We start from the raw sequence: 17,410 nt of genomic DNA, 5'->3' as shown, positions 1-17,410 counted from the left end.
AAGGAAAGCAGAGCTCAGGTCCCTGCTCTGATGAAGGTTACCATGGGAACTTTAGTGATCACACATGGTTGGTCTTACATCATATCTGAAAAATAACACTTCCAATAGCAGAGTGCTGCATAACTCCACGCTGAGGTGATAGTTCCAATATGACTGAGGGAAAATATTCTTTACTGAATCACCAAGGAGTCTCCGCAGATAAAGAATTCTGGGAGAGTGGTATGACTGGAAACTGGAATGGGGATTGTAACAAGAGGAGTAATTATCTGTTGGACAGACAGAAGATAAACAAAGTTGTACAACTGAAGCACAAAAATGTTCCCTCCAAATAGTTTCACTTTGCAAACCTAATACCAAACTCAAGCTTGCCTGGCAGGGAGCAAGTTGAAGATTTAGCTGCAGACATGTTTTTCCTCATATACAGTGAGACCCTATTAGTGGGAGAAAAACAGATTAAAAACATTCTATTTTGAATCTACAGGATCATTAGCTGGACTCCAAGGTGACTAGCATAGAGTGGGTAGTACATGCATACTCGTGTGAGCTAATGAGATGTATTCAAACAATAAAAAAAATACCTGTGCAAAATATTCCTCTGAAATCCTCCCAGCCCATTCGACACACAGTTCTAAAGGGCGACATGGATTTGCTACATCTGCACATTTAATCATCATACGTTTGATCAGTGTCTGGTTCTCTGGAAAATTCTTCACATTGGTTGTACATTCACAGTCACTGCCTTCACTCTGTAACAGAGGGAGGAGTCCATCAGTTTGGTGGCAACATGAGCAATAGAAATATAAGCATCTTGTTTCATTCCTCCCTGACACACTTATAACAAATGTGCACCCTGCGCTCTCCAATTAGATACACAGTATGCTAGTTCAGAATGCCATACTGGGTCAAACCAGTGCACTATCTAGCCCAGTATCTTGTCTTCTGACAAAGCCAGATGCTTCAGAGAGCTTTGAAAGAACAGGCAATTTATCCCATGATCCATCCCGTTATCCAGTCCAAGTTTCTAGCTGTCAGAGATGTAGGGAAACCCAGTGCGTGGGGTTGTGTCCCTGATCATCTTGGCTAACAACCATTCATGGACTCAGGTATACTTTTGGACTTCACATCTTCACAACAAATGAGTTCCACAGTTTGACTGTGCATTGTATGATATAGTATTTCCTTATGTTTGTTTTACCCCACTGCCTATTAATTGTATTGGGTGGTCCTTGGTTTGTGTGTTCTGCAAAGCACTTCCTTAGCTGCTGTCACCAAATCAATCAGGATTCTGTAGACCGGTGTCATACCCACCCCACTCCCACCTCAGTTGTCTCTTCTCCAAGAAGAAAAGTCCCAGTCTTTTTAATCTTTCCTATATGGAAGCTGTTCCATACCCCTAATGATTTTTGTTGTCCTTCTCTGTACTTTTTACAATTCTAAATGTCTTTTCTGAGATGGGGCGACCAAAACTGCATGCAGTATTCAATGTGTGGACGTACCAGGGATTTATAACGTGGCAATAAGATATTTTCTGCCTTCTTACCTATACTTGAATGTGGTTTTGGAGGACTAGCCATAGTGATTCCAAGTACTCTTACAAGTGGTGATAACTAATTTCGGCCCATCATTTTGTATGAACAGGTTGAAACTCTATGGTTGGAGACTCTCTGGTGTGGCAACATCCATGGTCCTTCTGGCCATGGATGTTGCTGGACTACAGAGCCTCAGCACAAGGTTGCCAGTGGCTGGGAGAAGGAGAGTTAGCTGGGCTCAGAAACCAGTGGGGCCACCCTTGTCTGCAGGGCAGGGGGGCCAGGAAGGATGGGGTGGGGGCTTGCAGAGCTCACAGCTGGCAGAGCTGTGGGAGGAGAGCTGGAGGGAGAGCCAGGAAAACAGGACAGGGTTTGGGGAATGGCACTAAGGTCTAGAAGGGAACAGACAGTGACTTTTAGTTAGAGTAACGCTGGGCAAAATACAGCCCAGGGGCCAGATCCAACGTGCCAAGCCACCGGATCCAGCCTGCGGATGCTGTGGGGAGCCTCAGGCAGACTCCCTGCTTCCCCTCCCCCCCAGGATCAGAAAAGCGGCTGCCATTTCTCAGCTGTGAGCCTGAGGAAGTGCTTCACACACTGCTTCCGCCCCCAGCACCATCCCATTGGTGGATTTCTGGCCAATGGGAGCTGCCTGTTTGAAGAACAGGCAGTGTGCGAAGCACCACTTCCTCCACCCCTCAAATGCTTACTCACCAGTGCACATGACCCTGCAGCTTGTGTGGAGGCAGGGCAGGCAGGCAGCCCTGCTGGGCTGCTGGCCAGGAATCACCTAGGTAAGTCTGTTGGCCAGAGCCTGTCTCTGGCATTTCAGTCCTTGGCCGCCACTCCTGCCCCCCTATCCCACGTAAGTCAAACCCTCTGTTCCCCTCCTGAACCCATACCCCTCCCAAACCCTGCACCCATGTCACCTGCCCCAGGTCACAACCCACACCCCTATACCCTAATCCCAGCCCTAGGTCGCAAACCGAATCCCTGTACCCCAGTGCAGTGCCCCAGGTCACAACCGCCGCCTTCACCCAAACTCACTCCCAGACCCCACATCCTCTTCTGCACCCAAGTCCCTGACTCTAAGCTCCCTTGTGCACACAACCTCCATCCCAGACCCCAGACCTCCTCCATTAATATCATGGAAAAGTGCAGCCCTTGACCACTTTCCAAAATCTTGGAGTGCCCCCCCACACACATAAGTTATTGCCCACCCCTGGATTAGAGGGTCCATGAGCTGAAACCAAGAAAAAATGGTGGGCCCAAGTCCTCCATCAGTCACTGAGAGAGTGGCACTAAAAAGGCAGTGAACAGAAAGACAGTACCTAAGACAGATGAAGGAAGACTCTGATACCTTGGAAAGAGAAGACAGGAAGAATGACCTGCCTGGAGAGATAAGCCATGATGAGGCAGCAACAGCTCATGAAGTAAGAGAGATTTTTTTGGGGGGGTGGGCGGGGGGGGGGGGAATGTACAACTGTGGGTAAGCATGTCAACCTTGCAAGCTAGTTCCTAGAACTACCAGGAGGTGTCGCCATCCTGCTGGTGAGCAGATCACCCTATCACAAGGGTATACAGATAGTTTGAGGCTCTATTATGATGAGCAACATGTACAAAAAGCAGAAAGAAGAAAGTTCCTCTTGTGTACAGCAGTATTACCAGGTAGTTATAATCACATTACCTGTGTTACAAGTTTGGGAGGTTTTCAGAATTAGTTGTGAAATCAGCAAAAGAAAGAAAAAGACACTGATGTTCTCTCTCAACAACCAGGAAAAGCAACTCGGGGGCAGGGTGGTTATTTCTGATGTGGGCAATGGATCAAAATCTCATTGCATAAGTATCACCTGACAGATCTAAGCTGGTGAACAGCTTTCAGTCAGAAGTGACCTGATTGGAATCAGCATTTTAGAGCTGAAATTATAACAATGTGTAGATTTTATGCAGCACTTCTTATCTGTAGATATCAAAGAGTTTTATAAAGCAGGGAAGGTTTGAGCCTCACTCTATAGGTGGGAAAACTTGGGCATATAGAAAAAGTGACTTGCCCATGGCATGTTCAAGTATAATGCAGCAGCTACAGTGGATTTTTGTAAGTTTGAAAACAAACAGTAACTTTTCTGTGCAGCTTTTGGGCTGGATAGTAAGCCCCTGAGTAGGAATTACTCATTTATGCCTTGGGTAGGTTTCAGACCACTCAGGAACCCACCAGCAGTGAAATAGAAAGGAAGAGATCATGTTTAAGAACTCTCTACTTCCAAAGGCATCTATATTAACCCCTGCCATTGATCTATGTCACTTCAGCTATGCAAACAGAAGTGCGTTAACAATTTGTATAGTGAAGATGCTGAGAGTTATTGAATTAGGAATGTCAACATGTAATTGACCATACAGAGGCAGCAAGAGAGGAAGCATGTATCAGTGGGGTCCCCTCAGACAGAGGCATCCCATGGAGTCTGGGCCTGCCATGGACAGAGGCTGGTCTGTGGCAGCAGCCCATGTCCATGGAGGGTCCAAGTTCCTTGCAGAGAGGGACTACTGCCACCCTGCACTGCTGCTTCAATATCAGAGGCAGCAGCATGGGGTGATAGGCAGACAGTTTGCGCAGGGAGCTGTTTTTTCAACTGGCTCCCCTGGCAGACAGCTTCTGCCTGCCACCCCATGCTGCTGCCTCTGATAGAAAGGCAGCAATATGGGATGGCAGGGGTCAGAGCACACAGGCTGCTGGTCCTGCTTCCGGGGACTATCAAATAGTCGTGTAACCACTAAGATCTCATGCGGTTACATGACTATTCAATTACATGATATCTACATTGAACCAAACTAAAACTTGCATATAGTGGAACCAACTTCAAGTCGGGGGGTGCTGCAGTATCCCTCTGCACCCCTAGATCCAGCACCTCTGTATGGAAACAGCATAGCTGAAGTTGACGTACTTACTGCAACATATTGTGAGGGGTAAGGTTGGAGAGTGCTGCTCTCCTGGTGGCTCCAGCTACTCTTCTCGTCCTGGAGGTGTACCAGCGTTGACAGGAGAGCGCTCGGAGATTGATTTATCATGTCTAAGCTAGGTATGCGAATGGGTAACCGGTAAGCATCACCCTTACTGGGCTACTTCAGCCCGCCCACGTTTCATCAGTTAACTGGTTAACTAATTAAATGGGATTTTACATCCCTAGTCTAAGCAATTGTGATGAATGGATGGCCAGTGGATTGATCACTGCAGTGTTCATTCCAGTGCAGTGGAAACAAGTCCCAGTAATTCCTCACTTCTCACCCTACCAGTTGCTTTGTGGAGTAGGTGACAGGGTTGAAACATTTGTTGCAAATCTGCAATGGAGCCATCTCCTGGATCTTTCCTAGTTTACAGGTCACAGGCAGTGGCAGATTAGCCACTGGCCCAGTAGAGCCCACGCCCAGGGAATCCAGCCAACTGGGGGTGCCCCTGTGCTCTGCCCCATTTTGCTTAGCACTCTTGCCAGGGGACAGAAATAGGGGCTTGCCCTGCTGCACCCAGCACACCTGCTGGTGGGAAACTCCTGTAGCCTAACTGTTCTCACATTTGCAAGTGTGCTAGATGCAGGGCGGGGAAAGTCCCTGCACCCATCCTAATGTCCCCACAAGGAGTGCTGGGGGAACTGCATGCAGAAGGGATGGGGAGGGGCTCACTTTCTCTGGCCCCCCCTCTGGGCACAAGCATGTTATTGTCGATTGGCTGCTTATTGAGCAATAAAGCTGAGTTCACCGTGGCATTAATGCTGCTCACAAAGTGATATATTTGTGTCCTTCCTTCTCCCACTACATTCAACTCAGTCCAAAATTGAACATAAATACTTTTTACCACGAGCGCTGAAATTAATGTCTGTGTGGCTTATGAGGGAATATTTTGCAGTGACTGTTACCAATTGCAGTATTACTTTTCTCTCAATAGTTAAGTTAATCTTATTCAGCATAGACTTCCTAGCAAAGAACTGCCAAATTACTGCTTTGTCCTAGCTGTTCCAATATCAAAAACTAGGAAGAAACGCTATTAACAATACCTACAGTGAACTACTGCTAGATTGAAAAAGCCTATAATGCCACTCTTCTGTGGTACAATTTTATTACTCCAAGTCTTGATAGCAGAAACTATTGCAAAATATACAAAGCAGTAAAATTAAGGAGTGTCCTATCAGAGGAAATGCTTTTTATACCTTAAAAATGCTGACAAGAAGAAAGTATGAAAAACATTTAGTTGTGTATTGTGGCGGGGGGGAGGAGGGGGCTAGCCGTGCCAACCTATGGGGGGCACCTGATTGAAGTGGTAAGGGGCACCGCATCAGGTGCCCCCCATGCACCGCGCGCCCGCTGCCTGGGGCCGCACATGCGCCACGCGCCTGCGGCGCAAGAATGGCTCGGGCCGGCCCTGGTATCAGTAAGGGATAAAGCAAATCCCTTTGCTATCTGAATGTGCGAGACTTTCAAAACCACTTCAGGGACTTAGGAGCACAATGACATTCAGTGGAATCTGTGCACCTAAATTTATGACGAGGCACTAGATTGGAAAGCATTAAAATGTTTAAAAAAAATGGGGAAAATATTAAAATGGATCCACTCCTGAAAAACTTCAAAATGATTCTAGCTTTAATAATAAATAGCCAGCACAGATCTATAGTCTCAAGATTTGCATTCAAAACTTTGGTTCATATCCAAGGAAGTTATGCAGGTTGTGGAACTTCTTCTGTGTTTCCACAAGCAGCAGGCTGGCCAAAGCCCACGCCACCCTGTGCCAAGCCCAGCAATTTTATGCAGTAACTGTAAGGAGCATTTGTTCTCCCTTTCTGAAGATGGCAAGGAACGAGGCTTATTCCTAAACATAAAATGTAATACAGGTGAACCTTTCTAGTCCAGCACTCTTGCTAACGGACCGGTTCAGAACGACAATTTTCCAGATCACGGGAAGTCAATATTGTCTAGCAGCATTACCAACACTTCCACTGCTTACTGGGCTGTTAGAGGACATTCAGGAGTAAATTAGAGCTAAATAACAGCACAGAACAGAGCTAGGATTGGTGGCTGTAAACAAACTTTATGGGATCATGGGAAACTTGGCCACACCCATGAAAAGTGGACATCTGGCTATCTAAAATCATTCTGGATGACAGATGTTTCTAGACCAGAGAGTTCTGAACTAGAGAGGTTTAACCTGTAGTCTTAATTTGTCAAATTGCATTCCGTCATCCAATTCTGCTACAAAACAGGCCTCAATTGAAAATGAGGCATTCCAGCTATTCATCACAGCTCCATGAAAAAATATGGAGGAAGCAGATGTTCCTTGTTTACAGATATGAAACAGCAGGGATAGATGAGTGTGTTAGGTGGTTATAGTACTAGTACTCCTAAGTAGAGTGGTGAACACTATCCTCAGGAAACACCGGAGTTGTCTCTTCTCCTCTTGATTTTACCAATACAAAGGGTTTCTTGCCTTCCTATAAATATGGCAAAATACAATAGGAATGGTAGGAAGGATTAATGGTAAACAGCAATAAAAAGGTGGTCCACAAGCCATTTCCTCCAGTTTTGTCAACCACGCTACTGCAGTTAGGGAAGGGTTTTGACAGTGGACAGGATACTGTCTGTGGAGAAGTCACATCTGTGCTCTACTCATGGGATTTTTAGACTCTAAAAGAGATTTGCCTATTATCTAATAATTGAACTCAATCTTTTTACATGTAACTGAGCATGCCTTCCCTAGGGAGAAAGCCACTGTGCAGAATAATTTTACTTGCAAGAAGGAACTTTGAAATTAATAAAGAAACAAGAAAAGGACAACTGCCACCCTGAACAACAACAACAAAGACAGATACAGTTTAATGAACTTGGAAAAGATCATACTTTTTTTGGGGGGGGAGGAGGTGGGGGTAGGAGGGCTAGATTAAGTAACTGTCCAAAACCCTATGACTTCACAGTGAATGTGCGAGTGCATTCCCACAGCTGTCCTTTCAAAGGGTATAAAGTTGTGGTGTCCAACACACTAGCCCCTAGCTGCATGTGGCTATTAGGCCAGTTGAATGTGGCTAGTTTGCTATAGTGTATGGCTAGTTTGGTATAGCAGTAGCCATTACAGTGGCTACTGCTTCAGAATTGGTTGGACACCACAGGTTATAAAGAATATAACTGGCAGGCAAAGGGATCTCTTGATACCAGAAGAAAATTAACATGCCCATGTGTGAACATAGAAAAATCTTGATATGAGGTTGAAGGACAGAAGCCTAAAGAGGTCAGCATTAATTTCCTGAACATTTGGTCTTTACCTAAGTAAGATGAGGGGCGTCTTAGACCTAGGTATGTATTTTTGTACCATTTACCTTTAATTTGAGAGTATTTTCTCACATGTGTTTTAATAGAGGCTTAATTAGAAGAGTTTTTTTAGTGGCTGAGACTGTTTTGACGAACGTTGTGACAGTTAATTATAGAAACACAGACCAAACATTTGACTTTGAGGAGAAACAAACAAGAATAACAGGCACCAGACTTGGGGTGCTCAGTCAAAAAGTACTGGATATAAATCTGATCCAGAGATGTTGTCAAGGAGCTCACTGTATCTGTTTAAGGTGCATGACGTGACCATAAGATGAGACCAAAGGCAGCAGATTGAATAATTCTCACTTTCTTTTTACCATTCTATCTTGCTTAAAGGCTCCAGAAACGTGTTTCATTGTAAACTAGTGGATGCCAAATTGTCAAAAGCTTTTCTATTTGCACATGTAAAGTCTGCAAATACCTCCATAAGCTCATGTAAATATCCACACCCGGGAACATAAACTGATCTGGATACTACAGACACATGCTGATTCTGCTTCACATGTAGAATTCTGCATGCAGAAATGGATATAGTTCTAAATTTTGTTGGCACTATTAGGCAAGTTTGAAATTATGCCTTACCACATGAGACGATTTAAGCTATTTGGGTCAAGGCCTGGCATTATGTTTTCCCATGTTTTTACTGTGCCTCGCACCATAGTGTCAGAATCTTGATTGTAGCATTTGGGCAGCCTCAGTTCCAATAAATATAAATCAAGGAAAACAATATTTAAATGTTTGCTTGATGCTTTACCAGTTCAGAGTCCTTTAGAACAGCAAGATGACTTAGCTTACATTTGAGTTGGTTTCCTCAGATGCCATGGGCTTGTTGATGCTGTTCACAAACTTGTTCACATGCTCAAAGTGCTTTGTCATCTCTGTTGCCAAAACCATGTCAATAATAGCCTGGCGCAATGTCCGATAATGGTTCCTAAAAGAGGGAAAAAAAGGAAAATTTATTCATGCAGGCTATTGCAAGAGTTAACAGTTTCTCTCCTGATCTCCTCAACACTCACAAAAAGCATCGAGACAGTAATCCAGCATAAAAATTGGTAATTGGAAAGCAACTCAGGTCATCAGGGATTCTGGTGGCCTATGGACATTTTACAAAAAACTTAAAAACTAAATGGTAAAATTACAAATCACTCAACCGCAAAAAAGATGTGATAAAGGATCTGTCTGAAATAAGCAGGAACAGGAAGTCACCAGAGCACTTACAGAAATGGTTTAAAATAATGAAAGTTTGGTGTATGTATGAAATAAATCTGCTTAATCCATGGAATTCAATTTTCCAGTGATAGTAACACTATATTTCTATAACCCCTCCTAACCCAACCATTCTAGTCAGGTTGATTTTTTTTTTAAGTAATATAAAATGAAACATCTTTACATTTCCAAACATATAATTTGGAATGTTGACGTGGGGAAGAACATTAGATTAAAAAAAGCATTATCTAGTTCTAAGTGATTAAGGTTTTTGTGCAAATTTTCTAAATGAAACAAAAGTGGTATTTTCAAGTGCCCAAATGGAATAAAATAAAACAAACAGAACAAGCTAACCTATCAATATTCTTGAAAATGTTGCATTTGTTGTCTTTAGCTGTGAGCTGAAATGCCAACGCTGTATGGTGGCTTTCCAATACAGCAGTGTCATTATAAAGTACAGCTAATTCACTGCCTGCATTACACAGGAAAGAGTTGGTCCGTCCTGGATGATCCACATCATGAACTGTGGCAGCTATTAATGCAGCCACCTCATCTAAATGGTCAAGGCTTCCCTGTAAGAAAGAGTAAAACTACCATTAATCATCACATAGGAACTAACCATCCACAATAAAATCTTCAGAACATCACTAGTTAAGTATCTGAGTTCAAATATAAGTTCTTCAGAACGGAGGCCTTCTCTCCATGCAAGACCTTCCCATTCATTGAGCACCAAAAGCACCCTCTTCCCCTTGAAGTGACTTTTTCCATGGAATTTCCCTGCTGTGTCTTCATCCCAATGATTTCTCTGCCCTTTCTTCTGTTGGAGCATGGTAAACACCTTGAAGCAGGGTTTCTATTTTGTGTGTTTGAAAAAGCACTGTGTACAATTACAATGCTATGCACAGAACAAAATTCTCATGTTCCACAATTGCTATTGAATTAAATATCCTGTTTCTGCCATTGACTTGAACGTAGCTATCCCAATTAAAAACTTAATTTCTGCACCTGTCTGTCAGTTGATTTTGATCACAAACCTACAATAATGTATTTTGGGGTAAAGAAAGTAGATAACCAAATACTAACTTTTTCCTTTTGCTAGTAAAACAGCTAAAGATGCCTTTTTTCAAAGGGTAAACACAGATTGTTTTATAATTGCTTCAGCTACATTTCTGTGAATAAAGAAGTGCTTCTAGAAGCAAGGGATGGGCATGGTCGTTCTAACGAGAAACCTTTTAGCATTCAATTTCTAAAAATGACCTTTTAGAAAAAAAAATAATGCCAGTACCATTATTGATTGTTCTTTTGCTCAGTATTCTCTCTTTTTATTATACATGATAAATCTAGGTTGTCCTCCTCATTGCCATTTCTTGATCCCCTCCCCTCCCAGGCAAGCTGCAGTAAAAATTTCAAGATATTACAAAAAGGAAAGAGCTTTCTGGTGTGGCTTCTGAATAGTGTGATCCTGCAACACCTATTTAATTTCCTTACTTTTATCAATTGCTTTATGGAGCTCAGAGAAATTCCTTATGCCAGATTTGAAGTCTAGACCAGACATAGGAAGCAGGAGCATTATATACTGGTTGTGAAGATGTTGGGCTCCACCATGTGACTGTCAAACAACAAATATGCTGTTTCTAACACAAGACTATCATGGACACATCTGTAAATGAATGAATAATCTGATGAGTCTGAAAGTGCATTTAACCAGGGGTCAAAGTAAAGACCTCACAATGAAGTTGTACCTTCACTCTCTCCTTTCCAAGAAAGAATGCAGTAGCATGTAAAACATCTGCTGCATGTGTGGAGTTGTGGTATGCGTTCGAGGAGTGGTAGTTGGCTTCTATCACCTGAAACCAGGCTCGTAGTGTTGCTTCTGAACAGTTTAAAAATTCACAGACTCCAAAACGGGCAAAAACTTTTAAACCCAAATAAACTAATGGCCTGGAAAACAAGCAAGACAAGTATAATTGAAATGTAGCAAAGCAGAAAAACCACACGCACGCATACAAACAAATTAACAATTTCTAGAAACCTTTTCATGTGCATCATGTCTTCTGTTTGACACCTTCCCACTTGTTCAAAAGCAAATGTAAATAAATAGATAGTTCGGTTTATCATACGATGATGATTTTTTTAAGGCTCTAGTTTGTTTACTACCCATTCTGCCACTCTTTCAGACTTAATTTAATCTGCTATGAAAAGCATTACAGAGTATCAATCAGTGCTGCCAACTCTGACAATTTTATGAGGAGTCTCATGCTATTTGATGGGGTTTTTTTGAAACCCCAGTCCCTGGTGTCCTCAGATGATGTGACAATCTCAGCTTTCATTTACACAAAGTTTAAGCCTCTTGTGCTTTAAGCAAGACACTTGAAAACATGACCCAAGTGTATCTTAACAGCTCAAAACTCAGTGGCAAATAAAAACAAATTTGTTTAAAAATAATCTCATTTTTGTGGGGCTCTGACTTACATTTTTTAAATGCTTGAGGGTAGCAACTTTGTTCATCAACACTGATCTGAGCAGCTGGAGCCTAAAGCTATTCCTTTCCTAGATGAATCATGGACCGACCGCACCGATGAGATATCCAGCACATAAACCATACCTGCTTTGGGAGCACAGGACCAATTTTGTGGGGTGGAGCATGCGAGTTCCCTACACTACTCAGCCAACTGTAAGGCTCTTTAATTTAATGGATAAAGGCAGAGCAGGAACCAATTATGAGACGTTAAAGCCTGGCAAGCACAAATTAAAAATAAGGCGCACACTTTTAACAGTGAGGTGATGAACCACTTGAACAGACTACCAATGGAAATGGTAGATTCCTCATCTCTTCACTTCTTCAAAATGAAGACTGAATGCCTATGGTAATAATTAGGGCCTAACACACCTACCCCAAGCATAAGCCTAACTATGGGAATGGGGCTAAAATTGTACAGAATGTCACATTAGCTTTAGCAATAAACATTGACGGGAAAAGAAATGACAAGGAGACAGTAAGAATTAGTCCAAAGAGGCCGGATGATTTATCTCAAGGACTGTGCTGAGTTAAATCCTGTGAACAAGAGCACTGAATAGAAACCAATGAACCCAGCTTGGGGCAGAAATCAGGCCGAACTGGTGGACAAGGGCCATTTCACCCATCACTTCTTTTGGGGGTTTTAAAAATAAGAGAGTGCCTGGTTGGAAGGCAGAAGCACATGAGCTTCACCATCATAGCTGGCACCAATCACAGCCTTCTGAGACCCTCTGAGATAGCACAGGGCCTTTGTCACCCTTATCTTGAGAAATGATGTGACCAGACCAGGCCAAAGAGACGGATCAAGGGACATGGTGTTCAGGATCTAACCTTTGGGATGCGAGACGTTGGTTCCTGCTCCCACCCTACCTCCCTGTATCCTTTTCCTTCCACGCTTTTTTCTTCTTTCCTATTCCTTTTCTTTTGCTTCTGTTTAATAAAAAGAGTCTGGGTTAGTTGGCCAAGACTGTATTTTGCAACTGCTAGAAGCCTGTGACCAGCGAGGAAGCTAAAAGCAATATTTTAAAATAGTCCAACACTGCTAACAAGTGGCTGTCAGCATCAGACACAGAAGCTGCATTTCTAGCTCTGCTGTTCTTTTCCCTCTTGTGTGTTTGCCTCATTTTGTCTTTAGGAAACAGGATCAGACTTCACCAAGAGTTCGATTTCCATCAACTTTCTCCTTCCTCACCCCCCAAAAAGGAGGTTTATTATCATCGTTAGCATTATTTAAGACACTGGCAGAAAGGAGAAGGGGGAGAGTATGTTTCTGTGAGGGAGTGAAGAGAGGAGGGCCTGGCATCACAGGGGTTAAACAAAGCCTTTTGACCCAGCTAGTCCTACCCCACTTTATCTGTAGCCAATGCCAGGCCTGGAGAGTGGATAAAAGGAAAGAGAAAGGAGCGTGGTACTGCAGTCCACTAGCCAAAGCCCGTCCACTGGCCAGCCACAGGAGCAAGAAAGCTTCCAACCCCACCCCAAGACAAAGGGGAGAACCTAATAGAAACCCTAACTAAGGATGGAATCTGTACTCTTGGGGCTATGCCCCAAATTTAAGGACTGTACTAATATAGTGGACCGGAGTTCCTAAGCTGGGGGCACCTGTGGCAAGGTTCTGTACCCCTTTTCTGCCAGCTAATTCTGTGTCCTAACCACTGGGCCAACCCACCACCAGGGAGACCTGATCACAGTTTCCTTCTAAAAATTCAGTACAGCTAAGGGAATGGGAATCAGAGATGTGTTAAAAGGAAAGACTTATGCAATACAGGTAGTCCCCGAGTTACGCGGATCCGACTTATGTTGGATCCGTACTTACGAACGGGGCTTTTCTCGCCCTGGAGGACGTGGGCGGTGGGACCGCCCAGATGCGCCGCGGTCCTGCCGCCTGTGTCTTCCAGGGTGTGAAAAGCGGCTAGTCCCCCCCCCCCCCCAGCAGACCAGGCTTTTCTCGCGGACGCCTGTGGTAGAGCGGCTGGGGCGCTGCCGGGTTGGTCCCGCAGCGCCGCTCCTCGGCGCTACTGGACCAACCCGGCAGCACCCCAGCTGCTCTGCCCCAGGCGTCCTGATTCAGCCGCTGCTGAAACTGACCAGCGGCTGATTCCAGGAAGCCCGGGGCAGAGAAACTCTGCCTCGGGCTTCCTGTAGTCAGCTGCTGGTCAGTTTCAGCAGCGGCTGAATCTGGACGCCAGTTCCGAATTACATACAAATTCAACTTAAGAACAAACCTACAGTCCCTATCTTGTACGTAACCCGGGGACTGCCTGTAGTTTACATTTTAAATGCTCTCAGTTTTTTCCTTTTTCTATAAAGAAAGATTAAAAAGCTTAACAGTGGTGCTGGAACAATTTTTAATGTGGGAGGTGCTGAACTAAGCCCTTCCCTTATCTCTGCCCATGCCTCTGTCCACCCCAGGCTGGGGCTACTGTGAGGGGTAGCTGCAGAGCCCAGCAATCAGGACACCGAGTGACAGCGGAATCCTGGGGCAGCAGCAGGGCTGGTGGTCAGAATCCCGGGGGATCCTGGCAGCTGGGATCTCAGTGTGGACCCTCACTAGGTGCAAAGCCTGGGAGTGCTGAAGCCTGCCCCTGCCCCCACCCCAACCCCGCACTCCTATTTCCAAGGTTTATGTTACTTGATATGTTTTCACAGGGAACGAAGCAGGTTGAAGCTCTGATCTGGAAATCGTGAGCTATGTTTAACTGTTCATAGTGTTGTACAGTGACAAGGTTAAGCTAACATTTACCATTTATTGCATCACAGTTAATTCAACATGACTTTCTGGAAGGCATCCTTAGTGAAGCACAAATTATTCAGCTCCATAGGCTAGCTGGGTAAAACTGCATGATCTGTGTTACATGGACTAGATGATCCAACAGTCCCCTTAAAAAAAAAAATCTATTAAGCTATTGAGCCCAGTACCTTTCTCTCCACTCCACCTATTTTTTAAACCCTGTCCCAGAGCCTCCTCTAATGGGATTTGCTGTTTTCTGCATGATCATGACCAGCCTTAAACAAAATACGCCCAAAAATCCTTTCTGGAGCAGTTGATAAAGAGATTCTGGGAGTATGTAGATGGTAAAGGCAGTGTAGCATTCCAAACAATGTTTATTGGAAGAGTGAATCAGAGCATGTAGGAGACAAGATTAATTGATGAGGAAAGAATCCTGTAGGTCTGTGGGTGTTGAGAGACAGAAAAGACTGGGTGAAGTGTCTGTACCCTTAGTATGAGCGCACTGATTCCTTCTGGCCAGCTGCACTTTATTTCTGGAAACAGCATATTGACTTTGCAAAGTGAACACCCCCCTCACTCCCCCGCACACACACCCACCCAAGGGAGGGTCTCTCACGGCCTTTCACCAGGCCTGAAGACAAAATAAATAGGGGAAATCACAGGGTTCCTTTGTGCCATAGTTCACATGACAGCTTCATTTATGGGTATGTACAGAAAGCAGTCAAATACCTTTTATTGGTAACAGCTTCCACCTCAAAAATATTGAAGTCCCAGCTTTCTTCATTATCAAGTAACTGTGCAATACAAGGCGGCACATCGTTGATGGTAACTGGCACTGAAAGGTGACTGTGGCTTTGGTTCATGTCTGAAAATGGAATTTGGGAATAAAATTAATTATGATTTTTATGAAACTTCAGTTATAGTAGTTTTTATATAAGTGTAGACCAGTGGTCTTCAACCTTTTTAACCACAGGATCACTTTTTCAATTTAAGTGCAATGTAATATCTACCTCAAATCCAAATACCCTTGTCCCGCTTCCTTCCCACCCCTTCTTTGAGGCCCTGCCCCTGCTCCACCCCTTCTCCAAGGCCTTATCTTGCTCACTCCCCCTCCACCTTTCTCCCCCATTCTTACTCGCTTTCACCAGGCTGGGGTAGGGGTTTGGGGTGCAGGCTCTGGACTTGGGCCAAAGGGTTGGAGTGTGGGAGGGGCTCTGGGATTAGCCCAGGGTGGGGGATTGGGGTCCAGGAGGAGTTTCAGGGTGCAAGCTCTGGGAAGGAGTTTGGGTGCAGGAGACTCATATCTGGGGCAGGTAAGTTGGGTGTAGGAGGTGGTTCAGGTCTGGGACAGGGTTTCAGGAAGCAGGCTCTGGCTGGCCACCATTTAACTGAGACTGCTTCCAGGTGGCGAAGCAGTGGGGTTTAAGCAGGCTTACTCCTGCCCTGGCCCTGCACCACTCCTGAAAGCATCTGACATATACAGCAGTGGTCCATGGTGCCATGTGCTGCCTCTCATTTACAGGGCACTGAGTCCACAGCTTCTACTGGCTACGGTTCCCCATTACTGATCAATGAGAGCTGCAGAAGTGGTGTCTGCAGGCAAGGACAGCACGTGGAGACCCTCTGCCCTGTCTTACTCAGGGGCTGCAGGGACATGCCAGACACTTCCAGGAGCAGCAATTACCTTAGGGACAATGATTCCAGCCACAACAGGGTAGGCATTTTAGAACTCACTACTCAAAGAATTAAATTTAAGCGTAAGAGAGAAATGAAAATTATGAAATGCACAGACCAGTCAAAAACAAAAAATAACATTTTACAATCAGTAAAAGTAGTAACAATGAGAGATGAGAGTGTGTGTTTGTGAGAATGACAGAGACACACAGTGCGTGAGTGACAGATTTGTATTGCTAAGCTCCCTCCATCCCCTTCTCTCTGTGGAGATGGGGTACAGAAGTGGGGGGAAGGAGGGACACCCTGACATCAACACTCCCCCCCCCTTCTCTCTCCCACACCCTGCACAGCAAGCAGGAGGCTCTTGGGGAGGCTGAGTATGCAGCAGTATGACAGTGGGTGGAGGAACAACTGAAGTGCCAGCACTGGATAGCTTCCTGGACAAACCAGTCAGGATCACCCGTTAGAGCAGCCGTTCCAACCTTTTCCAGATGGGGACCCATTTTGACAATTCAGGAAGACTTGGTGACCCAAGGCAATTAAAAAACAGGGGGGGGGGGGCGGAGAGAGAGAGACAAGGGGCAGAGCCACCTGGGGAGACACCTGGCAACTCTCTTGAAATGTAATGGCAACCCATATTTGGGTCCCGACCCATAGGTTGGGAAACCCTGCATTAGAGGCTCCAAGATCTACTGGTAGATCTTGATCTACTGGTTGGTGACCAGTGGTGTAGACAAACCCAGAAGAGCCAACAAATCAAATGTTGGCTTTTTACAGTTCCATTTGTTTTGTGAACACTTTTCTTTTAAATTTTTTTCCAGTCTGGTTTGTATATTTATCAGATACAAGATGTTGATTACTTGAATCAGTTTCAGACAGGAGATGTTCTAAAACTTGCTCTCAGATTACCATTTTCAAAGACAAATAAACCGCAAACTAGCTTGGAATTCTAAAGCAATGTTTGTAGCCAGTAAAACACAACACAGGTAAAAGAAGTTGAACATGGAAACTTACTCTTAGAAAACACATACTCATTTCCTGACAGTCTTCTCAAGCCATCCTGAAAGAAAGATGTTATAAACGGTAGGAAACAATTATCAAGGATAAAATCACTTTCCCCATTGGAATGAACCCTAAGTACCTAAAATATTGGTCATGTTTTAGTGAGTCCCTCAAGTACCATGCTTGTTTTCGGTCTTCCAATATAGAGGTTTAAGTATCAGCCAAAGGACTTGGATGCTTCAACTCTACTTCCCTGGAGTTACAAAATTTGATTAAAGTACAGGTTGGACCTCTCTTGTTCAGCACTCTGGGGACCTAACTAGTCCTGAATGATGGGATTTGCTGGACCAAGGGAGGTCCTTCTCCTCATGGCCCAGGCTGCCCTGCTGCTACCAGAGTAGGGCA

The 17,410-nt window shown here is 44.4% G+C and overlaps 1 protein-coding gene across 2 annotated transcripts in view; it reads right to left on the bottom strand.

The window, feature by feature from the left end:
- PDE8B (phosphodiesterase 8B) overlaps positions 1-17,410 on the bottom strand; it is a 158,517-nt gene that overhangs the window by 1,769 nt on the left and 139,338 nt on the right. For both annotated transcript variants that reach the window (XM_075932314.2, XM_075932315.2), the window contains exons 15-20: positions 17,018-17,063; positions 15,059-15,194; positions 10,823-11,021; positions 9,435-9,652; positions 8,670-8,805; positions 579-746 (exon numbers count right to left, since the gene is read on the bottom strand). In XM_075932314.2, coding sequence (XP_075788429.1) covers positions 579-746; positions 8,670-8,805; positions 9,435-9,652; positions 10,823-11,021; positions 15,059-15,194; positions 17,018-17,063 — 903 coding nt within the window. The remainder of the gene's footprint in view (positions 1-578; positions 747-8,669; positions 8,806-9,434; positions 9,653-10,822; positions 11,022-15,058; positions 15,195-17,017; positions 17,064-17,410) is intronic.

The sequence above is a fragment of the Pelodiscus sinensis genome, chromosome 6 (genome assembly GCF_052426305.1).
Source record: "Pelodiscus sinensis isolate ZL-2025 chromosome 6, ASM5242630v1, whole genome shotgun sequence".
NCBI lineage: Eukaryota > Metazoa > Chordata > Testudines > Trionychidae > Pelodiscus > Pelodiscus sinensis.
This window is presented reverse-complemented; position numbering and strand designations above follow the sequence as displayed.